General features: G+C 41.2%; 1 protein-coding gene across 1 annotated transcript; it reads left to right on the plus strand.

The window, feature by feature from the left end:
* Positions 1-3,736: 3,736 nt before the first annotated feature.
* Positions 3,737-25,975, plus strand: LOC139459337 (protein FAM227B-like). Its single transcript, XM_071240799.1, has 15 exons — positions 3,737-3,846; positions 5,558-5,739; positions 6,089-6,197; positions 9,341-9,484; positions 10,375-10,445; positions 13,895-14,044; positions 14,340-14,444; positions 15,824-15,928; positions 16,252-16,378; positions 17,231-17,356; positions 20,855-21,039; positions 21,557-21,711; positions 22,199-22,276; positions 23,632-23,782; positions 25,369-25,975. The coding sequence occupies exons 2-15, from the start codon at positions 5,605-5,607 to the stop codon at positions 25,471-25,473; spliced, it is 1,746 nt and encodes a 581-aa protein (XP_071096900.1). The 5' UTR covers positions 3,737-3,846; positions 5,558-5,604; the 3' UTR covers positions 25,474-25,975.
* Positions 25,976-26,069: the final 94 nt, after the last annotated feature.

Below are 26,069 nucleotides of genomic sequence, written 5' to 3' on the forward strand. Positions count from 1 at the left end.
TTTAAGAGACCGATTGGGACATAAAGAACGATATATTTTTACCGACCTTTTCTAACTAATTATTCTTTGGAAAGTTATAGGAAATAGAAACTAATCAATTATCTGGTATTATCCCGCCATTAGAAAACTAATGCATTGCCATCAATCGACTCGGATAAATCCATTTAATAAAGAATTCGCCCGTTTCTTAAGCCCTGTTTTTCTACCATTACCAGGAGTTCTGCGGGATACAGTGTTAGGCAACAAACAATCTTTTACATGTTTATGAAAATTGTATGAGTGACGGGTGCTACCGGCAGAGCAGGACAATCCGGTGTAATCACTGATTTTCAGTGATCCATTCATATTATTTACAGACCGCCTCCGTGGTCCAGTGGTAGAGCGTCCGCCCGAAATGCGGAAGGTCCGGGGTTCGATCCCCGGCCGCGTCATACCAAAATATACTACTTGTTGGTACCCTGTCTGACACAGGCAGCAGCCACACACACACACACACACATACGCGTGCATGCTCGTCGCTATATAAGTGCAATAAGCTTGACGCGACGTTAAACCCAATTTCACCTCACCTCATTTTATTTACATCACTAGTTTGCCTTATACACCCAACGGAATCTGTTTCGACAGATATCATCTTCCCGAGGCAAGGGCGTTATAGCTAATTACAGAAGTCTACTTTCCACCCTTGCTGAACAAGGCTGGATTTTCGGAGTTACATTTTGGCTGGACTAACGAGTCTATGCATAGTCCAATTAAAATTGCGTAACGAACGAGACATCCGGTTCTTAAACAACTGGATGATTTCAACTTGCAGGATTTACAAAGCATGTGTACAGCCAACAGGGCGTCGACGGATATTTTGCAAATCTTTTCATGTTTTAAATCAAGGTGCTCAAGTGATTTGATGCACTTCGCGGGATAAGACCCGTTTTATTACAATATAGATCTTGATTATCGATCAGATCGTCTTCACTAGGCGCCGCCGTTTTATTTGCAAGGGATATGAGTGATGGAATCTGATTGGACAGTAGGAGGGATATAGAAGGGACATAATTCGTAATAGGCACTGGTGGCACTACGATCCAGCCTGAGAAATTCAAGCCGAGTTGGGCAATGCTGGAAACTGGACTTTTATAGTCAGCTTACTCCCTTGTCTCGGGAAAATGACAGATATTCGACAGACGTTTTCAAGAACAGATAAACAAGATGTCTCTGATAATGGAGACTGATTAATCTACCCTTTACATTTTGAATTTATATGCAGGTATGAAGAATAAACCATGTCCCCCTAAATGATTATATCAAAAACACACTTACATTGGAAATTATGAGCCATCTGTTAAAGCAAATTCTAAAGAGGCATAAACCAAAACTGGTGTTTATTCAAAGTCCATGATCAGATTTGAGTGAGGTTTCCCCTCATTATCAGGTTAACGTTGTGTCGTTATACAATAGTTTTACTGTGCATTGATGCCGGCGTTGTGTCGCTATATAATGTTTTCCCTTCTATGACGTTGGCGTTGTGTCGCTATACAGTGGCTTTCCCTGTGACGTTGGAGTTGTCTATACAATGGTTTTCCTCGCTATGGCTTTGTCGTTCTGTCGCTATACAATGAATGTCCCTCTTTATCGGGTTGGTGTTGCGTCGCTATACAATGGTGTTCCCTTCTCTGACATTGACGTTGTGTCGCTATACAGTGGTGTTCCCTTCTGTGACATTGACGTTGTGTCGCTATACAGTTGTGTTCCATTCTATGACGTTGACGTTGTGTCGCTATACAGTGGTGTTCCCTTCTGTGACGTTGGAGTTTTGTCGCTATACAGTGGTGTTCCCGTCTATGACGTTGGAGTTGTGTCGCTATACAGTGGTGTTCCCTTCTATGACGTTGGAGTTGTGTCGCTATACAGTGGTGTTCCCTTCTGTGACATTGACGTTGTGTCGCTATACAGTTGTGTTCCATTCTATGACGTTGACGTTGTGTCGCTGTACAATGGCGTTCCCTTCTGTGACGTTGACGGTGTGTCGCTATACAATGGTGTTCCCTTCTATGACGTTGGAGTTGTGTCGCTATACAGTGGTGTTCCCGTCTATGACGTTGGAGTTGTGTCGCTATACAGTGGTGTTCCCTTCTATGACGTTGGAGTTGTGTCGCTAAACAGCGGTGTTCCCTTCTATGACGTTGGAGTTGTGTCGCTATACAGTGGTGTTCCCTTCTGTGACGTTCGAGTTGTGTCGCTATACAGTGGTGTTCCCTTCTATGACGTTGGAGTTGTGTCGCTATACAGTGGTGTTCCCGTCTATGACGTTGGAGTTGTGTTGCTATACAGTGGTGTTCCCTTCTATGACGTTGGAGTTGTGTCGCTATACAGTGGTGTTCCCGTCTATGACGTTGGAGTTGTGTCGCTATACAGTGGTGTCCCCGTCTATGACGTTGGAGTTGTGTCGCTATACAGTGGTGTTCCCGTCTATGACGTTGGAGTTGTGTCGCTATACAGTGGTGTTCCCTTCTATGACGTTGGAGTTGTGTCGTTATACAATGGTGTTCCCTTCTATGACGTTGGAGTTGTGTCGCTATACAGTGGTGTTCCCTTCTATCTCGTTGGCGTTGTGTTCTTTTTTAACATTGGAGATAGGATCATCCGTTATCTATATAGCATTACCTTCACCAACTTCTACTATTTCATTATTTCCTCTTAACCCATTTCCTTCTCCACCTTGTCTAATTTCCCACCCTCTCATTATGCTTAACAGGATTGAAGTTTTTTTAATGAGTAGTCAGAAATATGCCCAAATGTATAATTTGTTGGCAGTGGTGAAAAAATTAACTGTTTGTTTCGTGGAAAATACCCAAAACGTCATATTTTTAAAAAAAGAACAGTTTAAGAAAACGAAAGGATGGTGACAGTTCACTCCACAGCATCTAGCCTAGACCTCATTCGGAGACCGCTGCTATCAATAATTATGGAGACAAACCGTATCTCTCATGTAATTCACCATACATGACAGACTGGACTAACAATTAGTCCATGAAAACATTTCTATGTTATAATTGTATTTTTTCTTTGAAAAGAACCTTTCCCCTTCTACTGTTTTGAATTAAGGAAACTATAAACTTATATATGTGTGTGTGTGTGTGTGTGTGTGTGTGTGTGTGTGTGTGTGTGTGTGTGTGTGTGTGTGTGCGCGTGTGCGTGCACGCGTGCGTGCGTACGTGTGTTTGTGCGCGCGTGTATGTGTATGTGTGTATATGTATATATATTCAACAGTCCTGGCGCAGGACTAATGCCAAGCAGGTGCCCGTTTTGACATGTGTGGATGTACTTTTACTTTTCAATATTAACGTTTTGAATTTTAAGGCTTTACTAAAATATTCTAAAACTGATTAAAAAAAATATTGCCACGTTTGGAAGTGAGACTTAGCCTTATAACATTATAGTCACATTGTAATAATTGCTAGATTGATTTAGATCGTGAAACTTGACTTTGAAAGTGTGATATAGCTGGGATTTAACGCTCAAAATATTAATTAAAAATGTCCACTATTGTCTAGGTATTTCTTTGATGCTACATAATACTTTCATACTGTTGTATAATCCATAGTCACTATAAAGATGCAATATTGCCGAAGCGACATTACATATTAATTCACTATTAAAACCCATGCAAGAGACACAGAACTAAATAGTTGTTCTACTTAGGGGAGGTAACTCTATTTCACCGGAAGTATCTATGGCGTTCCTAGCAACTCGAGTGCCAAATGAGAGAGAAGAAAAGTACCGTGTTTTCAACGTTGATGTTCCCATTGTAGTAATTCAATGCGATATTGTGGAAATATTGATATCTAGGTAAAAAACAGCATGTATCAACTCACCAATGAAAATATATAGCAGATTCCCAGAGATCAACGATGTATCTGACAGATTTTGGCCTACCACATAAAACTATGAGACTATAGACCTATTATAAATACGGTCTGTAGTCCATATTCAGTCTTGGTGTACACGATGTAATTAGTGCCTTATATGAAACTGAGAAATTGTGTAGTCATGGTAATCACCAACTGATAGATCAGATTGCTGATATTGACTTCAGGCACGGGTTTCAGTTTTTTTGCAAATTTGTTTATTATTAGTAGTAGTTACATGGTCCTGTGCTTCGGGCTGTATATTGCGATTAGAGTTTGATTCAAGTAATATTCACAATGACCTGTGTAAGACTACTTAATTATGTAGTAAAAGACTGATGGTGGACTCATAATATTAGGAATGGATGAGTGATTTGCCTATGTCACTCATAAATTGTAACTATTGTAATATTATTGCATACAGATATATAGGTGTGTGTATAGAGGTGTGCACTAGGGCTGGGACAAGTCCAAATTTACTACCCGGGTACCCGCCACCCTATTACCCAGCCCTACCCGGATACCCGCTATAGGTCTCAAGAGTTAGGTACAAAATGTCCGAATGGGAATTGTTTTACCGCAGCCCTGGCAAAAAACTATTTAGATACATGTATAAAACAATCTGATCATGTATAATCTGCAGTTGATAGACGCTTTATCCTTACTCGAACATATAAAAGTCAGAACGAATGCTTGCATAGTGAGAAAGAAATGTGAACATTAGCTATACTTGTAGTGTAACCATTGAGTTTTATTGTTAATGTCATTAAACAGTAGGACTATGTCAGGTGACTAACCACGGGGCCGGGTAGTGATGTGGGTACCCGGGCCCTACTCAGGACCCACCCGACCCGAGTACCCGAGTTACCCGTCCCAGCCCTAGTGTGAACCCTCCTGCCAATTTTTGCAGCATAATTAACAGGGTTTTTTAAAGTTTTATATTTGAGCAGTATCTAACACAATAACTAACTCATTTGGTGATAATCTGCTATTTTTATTAGACAGGGCATGTACAAGGCTATATATCTTATGATAAGCTTCAATATTGCAGAAATGAAATTTGTTTGACTGTTTGCTAGTACCAAGTAATTAAACAATGATCTTGTTTGACACAGTGAATTACAGTCAGAGGAATATCGTGGTATAATTTTATTTTTCTCAAAGCCAGACTTTCTTGGCTTATTGATTTGCTTTTGAAAAAATTATAATAAATTTAAACAAAAATTCAATTCTCCAACATGTTTAGAGAATTATATCTGAATTTGCCATGTCTATTAAAGCCACTCTTGTTCGCATTGCCGTTTGATTTATATGCTGTAGTTATATATGTGTAGATATATGTATCCAATTTATTTTTAGGGGGGCAGGGGTGGTAAAACATGCATTCAGAAAAAGATAAAAGTGCTTTTCTTTTTTGTCTTGTCATTGTTTTGGTCAGTGATTCTGTACGTTGTTAAGGTACTGTAGTTGTCTGCATTCACTTGGCATGGTTTTGGAGTTCACTTTTCGAGGCCACCGTATTCTATCATGAACTCGACTATCTTATCACCTTCTGTATAATTACAGCTTCAGTAAAGGCACTTCTCTATGAATGGAAAAAATAAATCAAATGGACAAAAATGAAAATTTGGAAACATTTTATTTTACTGCAGCTACAAATAAACATATAAGAAGAGCAGCTTGGTAAACATTTGAGAGGATGGACCCCAAAATAGCGGCCATAATGGCCAAGCTGGCGAACAAAGAGAAGAAGAGACAGGCGACGCCAGTTGACCCGGAGGAATCCGACAAACCCCCTACCAACCTGGAGGAGTACCTGCAGGTGGAGGGATGGGTATGTTCATGGCAGATTCTTGGGGATTATTAATACTGTTTTCAATTTTATGTTGTCCAAATTCACATACCTAGGCAAAAACAGTGTGAAATAAATTTGTCCATGATAATTGTTACAACTTCAGTTTCACGTAAAGAGCAGATTAATTGGTCAGTATTAATATGGAACAAGGTCACAATATAATATTAATCTGTTGAGAACAAAGCTCACAGGAATCCTCAGACATTTCAATTACACGTGATGATTGCAGAGACATTTAATTTGTAACATATACCTGAACTTTCATAGTATGTACATTTTCTGTAAGGTAAAACTTGTATCATACTCATACTGTGTTTTCTTATTGAAGCATGATTGGCCGCACCCCGTGAGTGGGCTGACGCCCTTGAACTTCAACAAAGAAGGAACCTTGCTGGGGTCCCAGGAGGATATCGCTGACATACTCAGGGAGGCAGCTCGTATCCTTGGTTGCAACCAGAGAAATTGTTCCACTGTGTTGCTGAGAATTATGACTGAGAAAATATCTCCCATTTGTTACAATGACACACTTCAAATTTGAAAAGAGTGTTTAAAGATGTGCATGACAGATCTGAATGATATCAAGTGTACCATGGATGATTCTTTAGCTTCTCTGGGCTGTCAGGAGGCACAGGTGGCCCTGTCGTCAATGCCACAATACGCCATGCAGAGTTGAATCTGCTGCCATAACCCTCAGATCATGGTTCGAATCCCAGGTTTGCTCTGATTATGTTTCTAGGTTTGGCAGCACCATTCACATGCTCATGGGGTTCACCAAAGTAGTAAATGTCTAAGACCAGCATCACTTCATCCTCCTACATCAAATTGATATGCCACGTCATAATAGACATAAGTCAGGGCTCACACTCACTCAAGAATGTCTGCTGAAGGTGCATATGAGATTATGTCTGTAATTGTCATACTCAAGATGATTACCATGACAACCTACAGCTTTATTCATGCCATCATTATTCACAGTTCCCTAGCTGCTAGAGTGCATAACATTTTAATTCCATGTCAAGATATATGTAGCTATGTTCTGTTGAGCTTAGATATTTTCTGTTTGTAAAATTGTAGCAAGTATTAAATCCTTGCGGTCCGTTCCAAATACAATTTAACGCGGTTAAATCTACACCTAGCTCTACATTGAAAACACAGTATGTGTATCTCCTAATTCTACCATGAGTTTGGAAAATACTCGATTTTGATTGGTCAGTCAGAGGTATCAAATCACAATGAACTACCTCTGATTGATACAGCCGATTTGAAGGCGGAAGCTAATATTCATAGAAAAGTACTTTTTTCAGTCATTGTCGGCAAGCATATCTATATACTGATATAATTATATCTACAAGTATCATGAAATGAAATGAAAAGTTGCGGTATCTACACTATTTAAAGGATGTGTGGCAATATCTTTTGTGCAGAAAACATGATAGAAATCTACGGAGAGAATGGTTTTTTAGTTTTGGGGACAACAGAGAGCTTGGAATTTGGCACTTTTTTATATACGACAGTGACATCATGTCTTTTGCGTCCCAGTGAGTGATATGACGCTACAATGGTGATGTGCGGTGTAGAACAAAAGCTACACGTTCAGTTCCAAATTTCAATTTACCGTGGTAATATCCACAGGTAACCTAGCTAGCTCTACATTGAAAACACAGTATGTTTATCTCCTAAAGAACCACATTTTGGTCTTATCATGGGGCATTCTCTGTGTGTTTACTCAAAGCTTTATCGCAATTGATTGTCAGTGTAATGACGACCACAGTTCAGGAAGCACCAGTACATTAACTTACAGGAGTGTACAATCAATAATGAGATGGAAGTCTGTGTTCCTTGTTCTTGTGTTATCCACTGGTATAATGACACTTCGTGACACCTGTACTTCTTGACATCACTTTTCACTTATCACTTATTGACGGGTCTATTTTCATACAACTCACACAGCTTCATCTTTCTATGGCAGTATATCACATATTTCAACATTTGAACTCTAAATAAAAACATGTATTAAATAGAAATATTATCAATAAAGTCAGTAGAAACACTGCTAACTAGATGAAATAGATAACAAGATAGGTTTGTTTAGCAGTGTCTAATCATTTGATTCCTGATAGCTACAAATATAAGGTAGAAATTCCTCATTGACCTTACAGACACAAATTGATGGTATAGCAACATGTCTGGACACAACATGGTATACTTGGTGTCGTAAGACTTCACAACACACACAAACAATGAATTCGGTTTCAACTGAAATATAATGTTCAAAAGTATATTACTGTTAAAACATTTATGATTGTTTCAAATATCTTATGGACATTTGATCCATTTCTGTCTATGCGAGTAGGTGTTGTTTTACGCCACACTCAGCAATATTCCAGCTATATGATGGCGGTCTGTAAATAATCGTGTTTGGACCAGACAACCCAGTGATTGACATCATGAGCATTGATTCATGCATGTGAATACGATGACATGCATCAACCAAGTCAGCGAGTCTGATCACCTGATCCCTTTAGTCGTCTCTTATGACAAGCATAGTCGCCTTTTACGACAAGCATAGGTTGCTGAAGACCTATTCTACCCTGGATCTTCACGGGTCTTCCGTCTATGCGATCATATGATGTTATTTGTTATGAAAAAAGGTTTGGAATCCCCTGAGTTGGAGAAGTAGAATTCTGGATAAATGCCACTTAATAAAAGTCTTCTGTGTGGGTATCAGTGAAAGTGAAATTATTTCATGATGCACTTTCACTGATGCAGAATCTGATGTAACAAAGCCAAGTCAGAGCGCATTTTACCAAATTTTTAAACCATTACATCTTTCTGTGAAGAGTTGAACCCATTATTTGTGTCAGGATCTGCTTACCATTGATTTGAATCCCAGATTATTTTGTTCAGTTGTTCAAAGCCATCTTCCCGAGGCAAGGGAATTAATTGACTCTAAAAGTCCAGTTTCCACCCTTGCCGAACTAGGCTGGAATTCCCCAGCTCTAGCGTAGCGCCACCAGTGGCTATTATGAGTTATGTCGCTTCTATGCCTCTCCTATGGACCAATCAGATTCCACCTCTCGTATCACTTGCATTTGCTTCTAACAAAATGGCTGCGCCCAGTCAAAACGATCTGATCGATAATCAAGGTCTATATTGTGAGAAAACGGGTCTTACATCGCGAAGTGCATCAAATCACGTGAGCACCTTGATTAAAAACATGAAAATATTTGGAAAATATCTGCTGTCAACAAGTTGGCGGTACACATGTTTTGCAAATCCTGCAATCGACCTAAAATCAGCATGATAGTTTACGAACCAGATTTCGATTTCGTTGGTCGATTTTGATTGGACTATGCATAGACTTGTTAGTCCAGCCAAAATCTAACTCCATAATACCAGCCTAGTTCGGCAAGGGTGGAAACTGGACTTTTAAAGTCAGTTAACTCTCTTGCCTCGGGAAGATGTTCAAAGCAGCCTTGAGCACACCTCACTCACGCTGTAAAACTAAGTCAGCAATGATACAGTTGAACCTTGTAGCTATGTGTTGTGAGCACACTGTGTTGCCTTGACCTGCCGCCAGCCCTGGGTCTGCACATGCTGGAGAAACTGGAGGACAGGCTCATGTCTCTGGAGGAGAAGCTAGTGTATTTTGCAGAGCGGATCGTCACTGATAACAAGCGGGAGTCTCGGCTCACAGACAGGCTGTTCCACTCTCCTTCCAGAAGTAAGACATCCTTTATACCTTTGTGTGAATTGTTTTGTTTTGTTTGCTGTTTAATGCCACACTCAGCAATATTCCAACTAAATGATGGCGGTCTGTAAATAATCAAGTCTTGACCTGACAATCAAGTGATTGATGTCATGAGCATGGATCCATGCAATTGGGATACAATGACATGCATCTACCAAGTCAGTGAGTCTGACCACCCGATCCCGTTAGTCTCCTTTTACGGTCAAGCATGGGTTGCTGAAGACCTATTCTGTGAATTGTCATGGACATAGTATTTTAGTATAATGAAATTATTAGGGATATGATGCATGATACATAAGTTTATTGCAATACATATGGTCAAATATGATTCATATCCTGACAATCTTAATGAACCATTCTTGTTTATTAATGTTTTTGTATAATATACCCCTACACTTCTTTGTAGAAGAACACTTTAGAATACAAAGTATAAAATGTGATATAATTGTATCGCAAACAAAACCTAATATGGATTACAGTCTTAAGGGCGCCGCAATACGCTGTACAGTGTCCCTTGGGCATGCCAGAAACCTATGATCGTGGGTTTGAATCCTGGTTTGCCCTGATTATGTTTCTAGGTTTGTGGTAAACGTCTGAGACCTGCATCACTTCAGGCTTTCCTCCAACATTAAGCTGACACGCCGTGATATAACTGAAATACTGTTTAAAGTGGCGTTACATGAAACTCACTGTATACAAACTAGACACTAGATAATCTTTAGGATTATTTTCTGTATATTTCAAACAAGAATGAATGTATGGAAATAACTCATCCTGCATTTTAGATGCAGTGACTGCAGGTTAAGACCCATGAAAAGACTTGTCTTGTAAGGAAAGGTCTCATATATCGTTCTGTATTTCAGCATTTATGACAGAGGTGTCTGAATCTGATGCAGTCAAATCACACAGCAGTGCTCGAGGACATAAAAGTATTGTGAGTACCATTCAAAGTCAGCTTCAATCACATTATCTCTACATTGTACAGTAATTTAAGACTTACTTTACTTACTTATATTGGAGATTTTACATGCGCTTTCCGACTGCAGCGTATTTCGCACACGGGCCCGGCCAGGCCATTTAATGTGTTTCCGAAAAGGGGAAAAAGTTGTTTGGCAATCCAGTAGGGGTGTTTTAGTGGTTGCTTATATAGAATTTTGGAAATTTTGAGATTTGGAAAAAATGCCAAGAGGGTTTGGGGGGCGAGCTAAGGGAGCTGAGTATGGAAGTTTGTTAGTTTGATTATGTGGTTTGGTTTTGGTAGTTTATTGGGGTTTTAAATGAGATATATTAGTCCTGTTTTGATAAACTATACGCCTAAGGCTTTGAATATTTCTATTTTATTTTGTGGGTTTAGGATTGCCTCTAGAGTAAGAGCCTTATTTTGATTTAGGGTGGTTTGTAGTGTAGTTCGCTGTGTTAGGTAGTGGGTGCAGTGTATGAGTGCGTGTTCTGGGTTTTCTTGTTGTTTGCAATGTGGGCAGGTTCCTGTTGCGTGTTTTTTTTATTATTTTGAGGTGGTTATTTATGTTGGTATGTCCTATTTGGAGTTTAGTGATTACTCTGTCGATTTTTTGGGACGGATGTAGAATTTTTGGTTTGGTTAGTTTTTTTTTAAGAATCTTTTTGATTTGGCTATGTGAGTTTAGATATAAGTTATGCCATTTTTTGGTGATTTTTTGTTTGTTGACACTTTTAATTTCTGATTTGGAGATGGGTAGGTTTAAGCTTATTTCTAGGATTTTAAGAGAAAGTTTAGCTGCTTTATCGGCGTTTTCATTGCCGTATATTCCTACGTGGGCGGGGATCCAAATGAATACTATTTGTTTGCCTGCCTTAGTTAAATCGTTTGAGCTTTTTAGTATTTGATTTATTAGTTCAGGGCGGTTTTTGGTGTTTTTATTTTGGAGGGCTTGTAGTCCACTGAGCGAGTCGGTAAGTATTAGGATTTTTTGTTGTTTTTTAGATTGTTGATTATGAAGGGCTGAGGCCATGCCCATTAGTTCGGCCGTGAATATTGATTGATTGTTTGGGAGACGGTAGGATTGTGTGGCTTTAGTTGGTTGTGTGATGTGGACTCCGAAACCTCTGTGTTTGGAGATCGAATCTGAGGATCCGTCTGTGTAAATGTGACACCAATTTGGCCAATTTTCATGTATGTATGCTAGTGTGGTGGTTTTAGCCATGTTTGGGTCGGTTGGTTTATTTATTGTGCTAGCTAGTGTTATGTCTATTTTGGGTGTTTTAAGTTTTGGGGTGAAGATATTTGATTTTTTAAAGTTTTGTTTAAGATTGTTTATTTGGTGTTCATTTAAGTAATTGGTTATTCTTTGGGATATTGGAGTAAGTAGAGGGTGTTTTCGAGCTAGGGCTTGGTTTTGGGGGCTTATATTTTTGTTTATTAGGTTTTGGATTAGGGGTTGGATTGAGACGCGGCCCAGAAATTTAGGGTTAATTGTTCCCTACGTAGATTTAGTGGCATTTCTCCTGTTAAGGCCTGGAGTGAAGTGTAGGAGGTGCCATTTTGAGTGCGTTTTATTAGTTTTAGAGCCTGATATTGGATTGAGTCTAGTTTTTTGCTGAGGGGTTGTTTTAGGGTGTCGTATATGGCACATCCGTAGTCTATTTTAGATTTAATTAGTGATATATAGAGTGAGAGGAGGGTGTCTTTGGAGGCCCCCCAGTTTGAGCCAGTTAGGCCAGTTAGTAATTTAAGATAGAATTCATGGGATAAAATGCATGACACAGTTTAGTCATGACACTGTTGGGGCCGTGGAGTAGTCTAGTTTTGACACTGTTGGGACAGTGGGGTAGTCTAGTTTTGTCACTGTTGGGGTAGTCTAGTTTTGACACTGTTGGGGCATTTGGGTAGTCTAGTTTTGACCCTGTTGGGGAAGTGGGGTAGTCTAGTTTTGACACTGTTGGGGCAGTGGGGTAGTCTAGTTTTGACACTGTTGGGGCAGTGGGGTAGTCTAGTTTTGACACTGTTGGGGCAGTGGGGTAGTCTAGTTTTGACACTGTTGGGGCAGTGGGTAGTCTAGTTTTGACACTGTTGGGGCAGTGGGGTAGTCTAGTTTTGACACTGTTGGGGAAGTGGGGTAGTCGAGTTTTGACACTGTTGGGGCAGTGGGGTAGTCTAGTTTTGACACTGTTGGGGCAGTGGGGTAGTCTAGTTTTGACACTGTTGGGGCATTTGGGTAGTCTAGTTTTGACACTGTTGGGGCAGTTGAGTAGTCTAGTTTTGACCCTGTTGGGGCAGTGGGGTAGTCTAGTTTTGACACTGTTGGGGAAGTGGGGTAGTCTAGTTTTGACACTGTTGGGGCAGTGGGGTTGTCTAGTTTTGACACTGTTGGGGTAGTCTAGTTTTGACACTGTTGGGGCATTTGGGTAGTCTAGTTTTGACCCTGTTGGGGAAGTGGGGTAGTCTAGTTTTGACACTGTTGGGGCAGTGGGGTAGTCTAGTTTTGACACTGTTGGGGCAGTGGGGTAGTCTAGTTTTGACACTGTTGGGGTAGTCTAGTTTTGACACTGTTGGGGTAGTCTAGTTTTGACACTGTTGGGACAGTGGGGTAGTCTAGTTTTGTCACTGTTGGGGTAGTCTAGTTTTGACACTGTTGGGGCATTTGGGTAGTCTAGTTTTGACCCTGTTGGGGAAGTGGGGTAGTCTAGTTTTGACACTGTTGGGGCAGTGGGGTAGTCTAGTTTTGACACTGTTGGGGCAGTGGGATAGTCTAGTTTTGACCCTGTTGGGGCAGTGGGGTAGTCTAGTTTTGACACTGTTGGGGAAGTGGGGTAGTCGAGTTTTGACACTGTTGGGGAAGTGGGTTAGTCTAGTTTTGACACAGTTGGGGCAGTGGAGTAGTCTAGTTTTGACACTGTTGGGGCAGTGGGGTAGTCTAGTTTTGACACTGTTGGGGCAGTGGGGTAGTCTAGTTTTGACACTGTTGGGGCAGTGGGGTTGTCTAGTTTTGACACTGTAGGGGCAGTGGGGTAGTCTAGTTTTGACCCTGTTGGGGCAGTGGAGTAGACTAGTTTTGACACTGTTGGGGAAGTGGGGTAGTCTAGTTTTGACACTGTTGGGGCAGTGGGGTAATCTAGTTTTGACACTGTTGGCGCCGTGGGGTAGTCTAGTTTTGACACTGTTGGGGCAGTGGGGTAGTCTAGTTTTGACACTTTTGGGGAAGTGGGGTAGTCTAGTTTTGACACTGTTGGGGCAGTGGGGTAGCCTTGTGGTTAAAGTGTCTGCTCATCACGCCAAGGGACAGGTTTGATGCCCCATAACGATACAATGTGTAAAGCTTATTTCTTCTGTCCCTTTCTGTGATATTGCTGGAAACAATAATCAATCATGACACAGTTAAACATTTCCTTACATCCTATCTGCAGGATTTTGTGGACTCTCTGATGGAGACTCGGAAGAAGAGTCTGGACTACTGCAGCTTTCCGGGATTCCGTCATGGAGAACTTGTGGAACTTCCTGGACAGCTGGAGGCCCCACCATTGCTCAACCGAGTCACAAACGCTCAGGACTTCAATGTGAGTAGCAACAGATATACCAAGTCTAATGCTAAGACAAGTCGCTGCCTGAAAATTATCTTGTTCTTGTTCTTGTTAGTCAATGTAACATAATATTTCTCAGGCAGCAAAGTGTCTCTAAATGGCCTCTAATCCTGTTTTCCTCTATTCTATCAAAATTAGAATACATGCACACAGTTATGTTGCAAACTATTGTAGCCCAATATGTATCTTATAGTGTATTGATTTTAGCTTCTTGGCAGAAATTCTGTATGCTTGGGAAGTTACATGAAGTCACTATTGTTTCATGTTGTAGTCTGGATTTAAGAAGTTCTGGAAAAAGCTGTTCCTGTCTGAGGCATCTGTAGCAGTGATGCAGGACACGTTCTGGTGGGTGTTCCTGGATCGCTTCAACATAGAGGTGAGGAACACCGAGATACATGCACTGCTCCTCTTAACACCATGTTCTCCTCTTTAACACCATGTTCCTCTCTTCTCCACATTACTTCCATTTAATGTGATGTTTATGTATTACAGCTCCATCACTATAATGGACATAAAAACTTCCCACATATATCACTATAAACATAAATAGTTTTCAAAAGATTCTTCCTCCACTCAGTGTTGGTGGCAGAGCAGGTATGTCATGTTTTTTACAATCAGAAGGTTTGGATTTTCTGTTCAAGGTAGGGTGGTTTACTTTTCATTTTGATTATGATTCAGGTCTGCAACTGTAATATATTAGTGCATTTATTTATATGATCTCATGGCAGCACTAGAAATCTGGGTGTTATGAAATGCCTACATTTTTAGCCCACTGGACTGAAAGTCATGAGAGCTATCATCTTATGTCATGTCCTGTCTGTCTGTCATGTGTCGGGGGCATGGGTGGCCCAGTCGCCTAAGGCGCCGCGATTCGCTGTGCAGAGTTGCGTCCCTTGGGCACGCCAGAAACCTATGATTGTGGGTTCGAATCCCGGTTCGCCCCGATTATGTTTCTAGGTTTGTCAGCACCATACCTGTGCCCGTGGGTTTCCCCGAAGTGGTAAACGTCTGAGACCCGTATCACTTCGGGCTTTCCTCCCACATTAAGCTGACACGCCGCAATATAACTGGAATACTGTTAAAAGCGGCGTTAAACCCAACTCACTCACTCACTCACTGTCATGTGTCATAAACATCTTGTTCAGTGGAATGAAATTTGGTTCATGTGTAGTTAGCAGTGGGGATCAACATATACGTTCCTTTTTTTTGTGATACTTGAAATTTTGACCTGGATTGACATTGTGTGTTTCAGCTGTTAGTTTTAGCTTCTTTTGGACATAATCAGCCATTTACTTTCAAAATGTAATGACCTTGGGTTCACCTTTGCACTTATAAAGCCATAACTCATCCATTTTTGTTCAAGATTTACTGAAATATGCCGTTCTTCAAGTTAGTCATGGGGCTCAACACATATGTTCTGTTTTTCATGATATTTTAGATTTTGAACTTGATTTGGACCTTTGCACTTCAACTATACTGCAAGCTGACACTTCCTTTGGTCGTTACAGAGCCATGTTTGTCACAAATGTAAATGAAATGAAATGTGTAGTTAGTAGTTGTCAACACATGTTTTCAACAATATTTAGATTTGACCTGTTTTTTACCTATACACTTTCACCATGCTCCTAAATTCTCTCAAACTGCATTTCCTCACACTGTAAACATCATCTCAGTAACCACTGGATCTATGGAGCTGAAATTTCACATTTTTCCTCTACATATGTTTTGAATATATGTTTTTTTGCATCAATTCAGAAAGGTTTCAAGAAGGACAAGAACCGGCTGTTTGACAGAATTGCTGACAGTTTTGTGGCATTGTTTGCCAGTATCCACAAAGATGTCAAAGACAAGTTCATGTCTGTGAGTGTCATACAGACATCTTCTATTTCACATGTAGCTAAAAATTTGGTGTCAGAAGTTTCTTGTTTTTTTGGACATAATGGCATTTTTGGATTTTCAAGCTTTGGACAGGGTAGACTGGAGGTCATTTACAAACACATAATCAACATTTATTAAAACAAATATACCGAATATAATTTTGACTGTATGGTACACATTTACCTCAATAATACATCTTGAAAAGAGTTATATACTCTGTGTATGAACATCATCAATATTTTTTTAACTTCTTTGATACCGGTAGTATTTTAAGTATTGCAGACATGAAGTGCTCTCTGCTGCAGGAGTACCCTGACTGTCTGGCTCAGTCAATCTACTCCACGTACATGGAGGCGTTTCCTGAATCTGAAACCAAGTTTGACGACCAGTTCAAGCAGGAGCTTGTCTATCTCATACATGAGTGGGTGACTGGTAAGTAGCATCTAAGCATCACAAGTAAAGGTGGTTTCATGTAGTGTACATGTGTGGAAGATGATGGCAGCAGGCAAAATATTAATTCATGGTTAATTCTCTTACTCCAACAAATATCTTTGACAGATTGATGTAATGATGCATAACACAGAGTTATGGATGGACACTAAATATGTTGACATGTGAGTCAGTATGGAAGTTGAAGAAGTTATATTACTCAAAATGGTTGATACATCTGAGGATTCTTCAAGATGACTGATCATTTGAAGTCTTACTGCTGCATTGCTGAGAACAATATGATGTAAGGTCATCCATGGTTCTTGTTGTCACAAAGTGATTTATTACCATGTAGGCATATGACCATGATATAACATGGCCACCAGGTAGAGATATAACCATGATATAACATGGGAGCCAGGTAGAGATATGACCATGATATAACATGGCAGCCAGGTAGAGATATAACTATGATATAACATAGCAGTCAAGTAGAGATATTTCCATGATATAACATGGCAGCCAGGTAGAGATGATATGGCCATGATATAACATGGCAGCCAGGTAGAGATGATGTGATGGTGATGTAGCATGGCAGCCAGGTAGAGATGATATTTCCATGATATAACATGGCAGCCAGGTAGAGATGAAGTGATAGTGATATATGTCGCATGGCAGCCAGGTAGAGATGATGTGATGGTGATGTAGCATGGCAGCCAGGTAGAGATGATATGGCCATGATATAACATGGCAGCCAGGTAGAGATGATATGGCCATGATATAACATGGCAGCCAGGTAGAGATGATGTGATGGTTATGTAGCATGGCAGCAGTACATCTTGGATGCTGTTCCAGGTCTGAAGCCTGTCCCCGGCACATGGAAGCGGTGGGATGACAAGCGGCTACAACCTAAAGTAACCGGAGATGAGGCATCAGCCGCAGCTAAACAGATGATGCAGGCTGCAGCACTCAACAAGGAAGGTCAGTTGTAAAACATGGAGACAAGTCACTAGTCAGTGGTATTAACTCACTTGTAGCAATAATATTGCTGGAACAAAATAAATTGTGAATATTATTGACATTGTCCTTTAGTAAAATATGGGTTTTTCAGATTAAAAACGATGTTTTATTGGTCTGTTTTCAGTCGTACAAATGGGTATCTCTCATACCCTCACGTTTAGTCTCACATTTAAAAAGAAGCCAGAAGCTGGAATGTAAACATTTAACTTGTTTCCTGTCCGGTTGCGCACGCACCTCCCTATGACATGTCACAAATCTCAAAGAATAAGCCATCAAGCAGGACTGGACTGGATTTCTTCCCAGTGGGGATGGCTGGGTGGGAACGTACGACTGAAAACAGACCAATAAAACATTGTTTTAATCTGAAAAACCCATGTTTTAGTCTGTTTTCAGTCGTACAAATGGGTAGAATTCGACAGAATACTGGAAGGAGGGTCGGGAAAGTAATCAGGAAGTGACCTCTTTCACGTCGAATGTACCAAGTTCCTCACCCGTGTAGTGACAATAGAACATTCGACCAGATGCACGGACGAGACAAGTTGTTTATCACGAATGCACAGCATGGTTAATGCTCTCCGACACACAACTAATTATCGATGCGACAGGACAACTACACGCGTCAGTTGAACTGCGATGGAAGTGTGGTCAACGTATAGTTTAGTTACAGAGCAACTTGCAGTATACAATGTAACTAAAACAGCATGGTTAATGCTCTTCGACCCACAAGTAACCGCTTTAGCCCAATCCCCTTTCTTCATTAACAAGGTCTTAAGCAAACCCAGGCGTGAAGCTGGAAGTTCTTTATCCCCGGATGCAAGTCGTCGGTGTGAGGATGAAGAAGGAGGTCGTCTCGATCTGGCAACGGGAACGGTGGCGGATCGATGATCTGAAAAAGGTCCGGGAACCACGTTCTGGTCGGCCAATATGGCGCGACCAAAAGCAGATGTAGGTTGGCCCTTTGACGAACTGTCTCCAGTATTGATGGTATAAGCACTGTTGGCGGAAACGCGTAAGCGTCTAGACCCTCCCATGATATCGCTAGTGCGTCGTGGTCCCATGCCCGTGGGTCTGGAACAGGCGACACAAATCGAGGGAGGCGGTTGTTGTACCGGGTTGCGAAGAGAACTACTTGGGGCAACCAGAGTCGATCTGTCAGCAGGTGAAAGACTGTCGGATGGATCATCCACTCCTTGGGGACGGCCTTGATGGTCTCGACAGGGCGTCGGCTATCACATTCTTGGCCCCCGGGATGTGACGGGCGCGTACGCCCATGTCCAAGTCATCAAGGGCGTAGAACCTGAATGTCCGGTCCAGAAGGGGATGACGGCAGTGGTGGTGTCGATCTCGTGTGGCGTAGCCTGTTGTCAAAATGTACTGAACGTAAGGGTCGTTGAGGAAAGCCCACTTTTGGGCTTAGTGATGAAGTCTCCCCCCTACCGGTAGCACGTCTAAAGGTAGTGTCACCGGGGGAGACTGCAACGACGGTGACGGCGGGGGAAGGGTCCTCACTTCTTCCCCCGCTGGCTCTTTCCCCCTGGGATTGGACGTTGCCATGGTTACGCTGATCAAACGTAATGGTATGTATTTCCGATACTCTCGCTGCCGTAGCCAGCGAGAGAAGGAAAGCTGTTTTGTGAGACCATAAGTCGAACGCGACCTGATCTAGAGGCTCGTAAGTCTGACTAGACAGGTTGCGCAGAACGACATCGAGGTCCCAGGCTGGCAGTTGGAATTTACGTGACTGATCTTCAACCATGAAGGCACGTACATTCTCATTCTGTAACGTCGTCGTGGGGGGTTGGTACGACCATCGAACAACTGTTGACCGCGATGACCACGGGGCCCGTTACAGTGTCCTGCCATGACGATCAGGTAGTTCAGTGCAGTCGATGTAACCATGGCGACGTGCCGTAGTAATCTGGCCCGATACATATCGGGACTAGGCGAGGACATCCGAGAGGCTGTCGTCACAATCCATCGTCGACATTGATTTTGGAGGCGTAGATGAAGGAGCTGGTGTACTGGTTGACGGTCCATGGACCCCCGACGCAGTCGAATTCTTCTTGGTCGACGCCGTCGAGGCGAGGACCGCCGCTGGATCTGGGCTATCAAAGCCGGGTCGATATGAAAGTGAGACGAGGGCGTCGTTCTGTCATTATCTTCACTAGGACGCTGAACTCCCAGAAACTTCCTGCGAGCTACGATCTCTAACTGTAGAAGTACTACGATCCCCATCGTAGTTATCGTCCGAATCGGACTCCCGACGACCACGAGGGCGATGAACGCCCTCGTGTCGTGTACTGTCTCTCGACAAGGCACTCGACCTGTCGTCCCGACTTGAACGGGAACGACTTCTGTGTCCACTGTCGTCCCGCACGACGTCCCTATCATCGTTGGTAGAATGAGATGCGGACCGACTGGGGACCGTAGTCCCCTCATGGTCCTCGTCAGCACCCGGTCCTGTTGTAACTGGGGAGGCTGAGTGACGCTCTCGATCAACCGATTGACGAAGATCAGTCGTGCGGGTAGTATCATCAGCAGGCGAACGGTCAAGTGTCTTGTCGAAAACAGAAGTTGTGAGGCGGGTCTTTATCAACTGATGCTATGAGTGTGGCCGACTAGCCACCCCCAGGGCCTGATGTGGAGGGTGCAGAGTCAAAGGATCCACCCCATGACCTTCTCTGCTTGTAGCACTGGTCAGCAGTCCGCTTCACCAACGCACGAAGATACAAGTTAAAGTTTATAGAAGACAAGTGCTCACATTCTTTACAACGTTTATCCCACGAACACGTTGAAACCCGTCCTTAATGATGCAGGAAGGACAATACTTGTGAGGGTCTACTTTAGACAGTTTTCTTTGATACGAGGCACCAATGCCCGAAATGTTGCCATGTGTATAATCAAGTCAAACAGTGAAACACGTGTTGAACACAAACAATGGATTACCAAGGATTACATTCCAGGAGTCTAGAGGGAAGGCATATTTATTATTACTTTATTAGAACAACAACAGTAGACAAGCGATAAGTACTAGTAGAATACAAACTAGCAGTCTACCGCGAAAGCCTTTCTTGAGCGACCAGCTCAGAGGCGCACTGAGAGATTTGTGACATGTCATAGGGAGGTGCATGCGCAACCGGACCGGAAACAAGTTTAATGTTTACATTCCAGCTTCTGGCTTCCTTTTAAACATGCGACTAGACATGAGGGTATGAGAGATACCCATTTGTATGACTGAAAACAGTCTAAAACATTAAATAGTGTCACAAACATGAAGCATATTTTTGCAATGACAATGGCACCACCAGTGACTCTGAATAAAGATTTTTCCCTCATTGTCCAAGAATTTTGATATAAACAAAATGGCCAATGTTGCAAGTGATAAATTGTCTGTTGATAAATTGATCTGAATCCAAGAAATTGTTTTCCACTGTGCTTGAATTTCTGTCATCTTCACAGTTGCTCTCTCTCTCGACATGGAGTCTTTCAATAAGGTGATGGACAAGATGGGACAGGAGCCAGGTGTTTCATCAGGCACCCCGCTGGGCATGTTGAGGGAGGTAACCAAGGTTACCAATGGCACACAGACCACACTACCTTCAAGCTACCAGTCTAGACTTCCATACAGATCTCCTCCAAAAGAAGTGAGTAGAATGTTTAGAAACTGGCCTTTCTATTTTCTAAACCGAACATGTTAAATACAGCATATAAATATCATGTCAAGTTATGTGGGGATGAATTGCTGACTAAAATATGATTGAATGAGAATTTTGTATTTATGCCTCTAGAAAATGTCACCGACAGTCTGTAAATAGTAGAATCTGGGCCGTTGTTAACATGAGCAACGATACACATCATTAGTGACACACAATCAGCCATGTGAGACATTGTGACCACACAATCCTCATTCTAGTCAACAACAAGCAAAGACTACAGGGAACTCTTCTGTCCTGGAATAGCTAAAGGGGCAGGCTAAAATGAGGATCAGGTGGCTACAATGTGTGACATGGTGGATTGTGTGTCTTTATTCCCTGTTGGTGTGGATCATCATCAAGCTTTAATAAAGCCAACTGCAGTGTAAAAACACATTCACTCAATAGATGGTTTGACCCAAATTTTATCTGTAGATTTAAGCAACTAATGCCGCATCTTCTTCCCCAGTCTCATCAGATCGGTCCTGGGCCAGAGTATGAAAGGGTGAAGTTCAACACAAAGGGTCGGAGTCCCCTCATCTCACACTATCTTCACATGAGACAGCTACGGCATTACAAGCAGGCTGGCAGGAAGGTTCGCAGGACAGAGATCTCCAAAGAGCCATATCCTTTCACAATGATTGATATTTTGATAGTGCATCAGAACAGATTGGATGATAGTTGAGTGCATTGTGGAATTGTCACAGCCATCTTGATTCTTGAGTTTTTTACTTTTCTAATCCATCTTATTCTAGTGCATTGATCTGTTCTGTACAGTCTTGACAAAAACTTAGAGATGGCTTTGATTCTCTGACACAGACAGGAACTGTTGGAACAGGTAAACCATCAGCAATCAAGATATCACAAAGTGTATGCAACATAACATGCACCAGTTTAATATGCATTACATGTTTGTAGGAGTAAAATATGTCATCTTCTAATACCTAATACCACCAGTAATATACTTAGACAGTAAGTGGATCCTTCCTCGAGCTGAAATACTATGCTGACTGGGATAATGCAACGTGTTCTGTGAAAGACTGTAGAACACTTAAGTAAGATAGAGCTATGCATCCATCATTCTGGCGTAGTATGACCTTGACCTGTTGACTCCATCTGGCCAGACCTACCAGCAGTTGATCCACAACACCCTGGCCCTGTCCGACGCCCTCAACAAGGAGTACCAGAGGTGAGATCTGCAAGACTTGTACAACACAAATCCTAGCACCCACATTCACTAGTGGCCCACATATTTCAGTTATAGTCTCTAGACAATAGTCCCAAGCCAATTCACTCTTGTAACATTTGTCTAGAATGTTCAGCTCGTAATACCCACTAAATTGAAAATATTGCCAAGAGTTAGTGGACTTAAAACTGAAATACTGGTCACAAAATATTTTTTGGGAATTGAAGATTTTAAAAGCAGACCAAATCTGTGCATATCTAAGCTTCCACTATACCAAAGATTGTATTGCTTACATGTATATTTAAAAACTGAACGTGTCCCAATTGCGTAGATCTATTCTCATGATGTCCATCACTGAATTGTCTGGTCCAGACTTGATTATTTACAGACCGCCGTCATATAGCTGGAATATTGCCAAGTGCGATGTTAAACAACAAACAAACAAAACAAAACAAAACTGAAAAGGCTATTTCATTTACATTTACTAGCAAAGGCTCATGGTGATACACAATTCAGAAGTCATAATTATATTCTGTCATTAGATAAGGTACAAAGACATGTTGCTCTTAAATGTTTTTGTTACATATGATGTGATAGACAGACAAGTGATATTGCAGTCATAAGTGAGAATTACGTCTTTTTTATCTGTTTTTATCATGATGTTTCAGTGTGTATCTTTGGATTTCTATTATGCCTTCGTCAGCAAAGACGTATCTGTTCACTCGTTTTCGTCATTCTTCGTTAACATGCCTGGATATAGGATATTATTTGTAATGGTGTATTTAGTTGCCATATATGGTGTCATATTGGGTTTCTGCTAACCTAATATGACACTGTATACAGCTACAAAAGACACCCTAATGAATTTATTATGCTGAAAAGTTTACACTATTTGGTATCTTTGTTGCACATGTCATGTCAAAACTTAAAACTCAAAACTTAACACTTTGATACAACCTAAAACATTAAGGGTCAAAGGTAGACTACTCTTCAAACCTCAGAGGCCAAACCTTGTTGATAATTTTAACTTTATATAATCTTCACTAAAGTCATGAACGTGATCCAAAAAAAAGATTAACGTCCTTGCACATAAAAATTAATGATATTAAAACACAAAACACTGTTGAATAACAAATTTCTGTACCAGAATTTTCATATGAAATATATCAGGTGGGTGTTGGAAAATCCAAAATGGCAGTTACTGACGGTATAGGGTCTCATATTAGGTCAGTATCAACCATCTTGGATTTTTACTGACGGTATACGGGCTCATGTGGGGTCAGTAGTTCTGCTCTCTGATTGGTCAATCTCATTTTGAGACATAATAAGAATGATGTATGATTCATTGTGTATTGCAGAATTTGTGAAGAGACAAACAATGCAATTTATGAGCTTGAGAGGAAGAAGCGAGACATGAATCGTGAGATTGACTCTCTGCAGAAGGAGTTGCTGTTCACAAAGAATCCTCTGGACCTGAAGATTCTCAGCGACAGAATCATGGAACTTAAGGTATGATGGAGAAAAGAGGATTCTCTAATCACAGTGTCCTTGATGTTTGCTGCTTAAGTCCTTGAATCCAGGGAGTGTTAGATCATCAAGTGATATTACTTCTACTCACTTCCAATACCAGGGCGTTATCTCAACTCACTTTTACTGTCAACAGAATAACATAGAGAAGGGAAATATCAACAAATTCATTTTTAAGATTATGTGGCTATGAAAAGGATCCTTTGACTTGATGTAAGAAATGTTAAAACTACCAGCATTCAGCTTTCAATAAAACGCAAACATTTAGAATTAACCTGTCTAAGGGTCCTTTTAAGGTAATGGAAGCCAGGTACGATACAGTTCAGTGAAGATGTTTCCCCGAGAGTGTAATCCCCCTGTATTTTCTTCAACGAATTCCTCTGCACATTTTGAAGATAGAATTAGTGCCCAGTACGTAAAAACAAGTCAGGTAGGCAAAATGCATGAGTGTATCTTTCTACCCAATCTTATTAAAATCAGATCTTAGTTTTCGCTACCGCTTAACAAAGATCTGAGGGCATCCCATAACGGGTCATGTCAGACCGACCTTTCGCGAACTTTGACCGACCAATGAAATGACTGACAAGAAATCAAGGTTAGCCAATCAGAAGTCAGCTTTCTTGAGCTTTACGACACAAGTTTCAAACTGGTGACTACGCTTCGAAACATATTTTGACGTATTCTTGATTAAAAAAAATTAAAACTGATTAACTGGACATTCTTGAATGGCTTATAGATGGCCTAGATTGTATTGAAATAATATTAATAAAAACCATAACTGCCGTTCCGAATACCCTCTGTTAAATTTTTCGAGGTTGCATGATCAGAAAACACATTCCGTCCGTCACTTCCATGATCTAGTAAGCGACGCTCTGACTACGCTTTAAAAATATGTTGACACAGTTCTCGATTAAGATTTTGAAAACTGAACAAACGCACATTCCAGAATGTTCCTCCGTTCAAATGTTTATCCCATGGAAGCGAGAGATAGACGGAATCAGTTATATGGGGTGTAACTGTCGTTCGGAAAACAATGCATTAAGGTTTTCAAGGTTGCATGATCAGAAAACACTTTCTGACTGTCACTTTCATGATCTGGTAAGCGACGCTTTGATTGGTCAGATGAAAGGTGTTCTGACGTGACCCGTAATGGGATGTCCTCAGATCTTTAGCGATAGCGAGAAGTAAGGTCTGATTTGAGATTGCTTTCTACCCATCTAGCATGAAGTGATGCTCAAGATATCAACCTTACGTTGCCTGCTCTAGGATCAGTATATGCCTGCCAACACTTGAAAGGTTCCTCTATTGTCTGATATGAATTGATAATGTTCTATTTGGCTGACCACGTGCAGCTTCAAGCAAGGTGTGTCTTGGATAAGAAAGCATGGAAAAAGATTTTTTGTTTCAAATCTAAAGCAGACAATCCAGTAATGACATCCTGGCTTCCCAAAAGAATTGCGACGCCTTGGACAACTTGGTTGCTCATGCCCCGCTAATGGTGTTCTACTACATGTTGAAGTAAAATCATGTTCCTTAATGTAATGAATTATGATTTACTGTTAATACAGGACCGAGATCGCAGGACCCCTCTACTGACAACAGACCGAGACACGCCCCAGTTGTCAGATGACAGCAGCATCAGTGACGATGACAGTGTGGAGGAGAAAGAGTAACATCCACATGGCAGCATCACACCTGTGGATGTACACCCCATGGGACATGGTCCTGAAGGAGGACACAGTCTGTCATCCAACACTGGACAATCATAGACAGAGATGGGCAACTGACCATCTCATTACTTGTTGCTTTGAGGTTATGTGTCAAAGCAACATTCTGAAGTAATCTCAGATCTTTACCTTTGAAAACAAGAAGTGGAATCCTGAGAATATAAAACATGTCTTGAGTGATTCCTTCATGTCAAAAATAATCTTTTGGATTTACAGTCAAAGACAAGTGTGGTTGTTTGCAACGAAATCTTTGTGATTGTGCAAACATTGGACCTGAACTCCACGGTCAGTTCACGTCTAAGGACAGCAGCTCAAATAACTAGAGTTTACAATGACATCATAAAAATAGCCTATAGACTACGTAGCTCATTTGAAGTTTTACTGGCATGACATATATATAGTAATGCTTTGACAAAGTTAAATCAAGTTCAGACAATGGTCCATTCCATTAATAAGATAGACACAATTTTTTATGGATAACAACTTCTTTAATAGTGTAAAAGGCGACGTTTCGGTATAGATCCTTAGAGAAGTTGTTATCC

Source organism: Haliotis cracherodii, unplaced genomic scaffold (genome assembly GCF_022045235.1).
Source record: "Haliotis cracherodii isolate W230 unplaced genomic scaffold, xgHalCrac1.p SCAF_1, whole genome shotgun sequence".
NCBI classification, from domain to species: Eukaryota; Metazoa; Mollusca; class Gastropoda; order Lepetellida; family Haliotidae; genus Haliotis; species Haliotis cracherodii.

Coding starts and splice junctions, on each gene's coding strand:
- LOC139459337 (XM_071240799.1), top strand. CDS start 5,605: ATGGACCCCAAAATAGCGGCCATAATGGCCAAGCTGGCGAACAAAGAG. Junction 9,485..10,374: donor GTTCCACTCTCCTTCCAGAA/GTAAGACATCCT, acceptor TCTGTATTTCAG/CATTTATGACAGAGGTGTCT. Junction 17,357..20,854: donor TGCAGCACTCAACAAGGAAG/GTCAGTTGTAAA, acceptor TCATCTTCACAG/TTGCTCTCTCTCTCGACATG.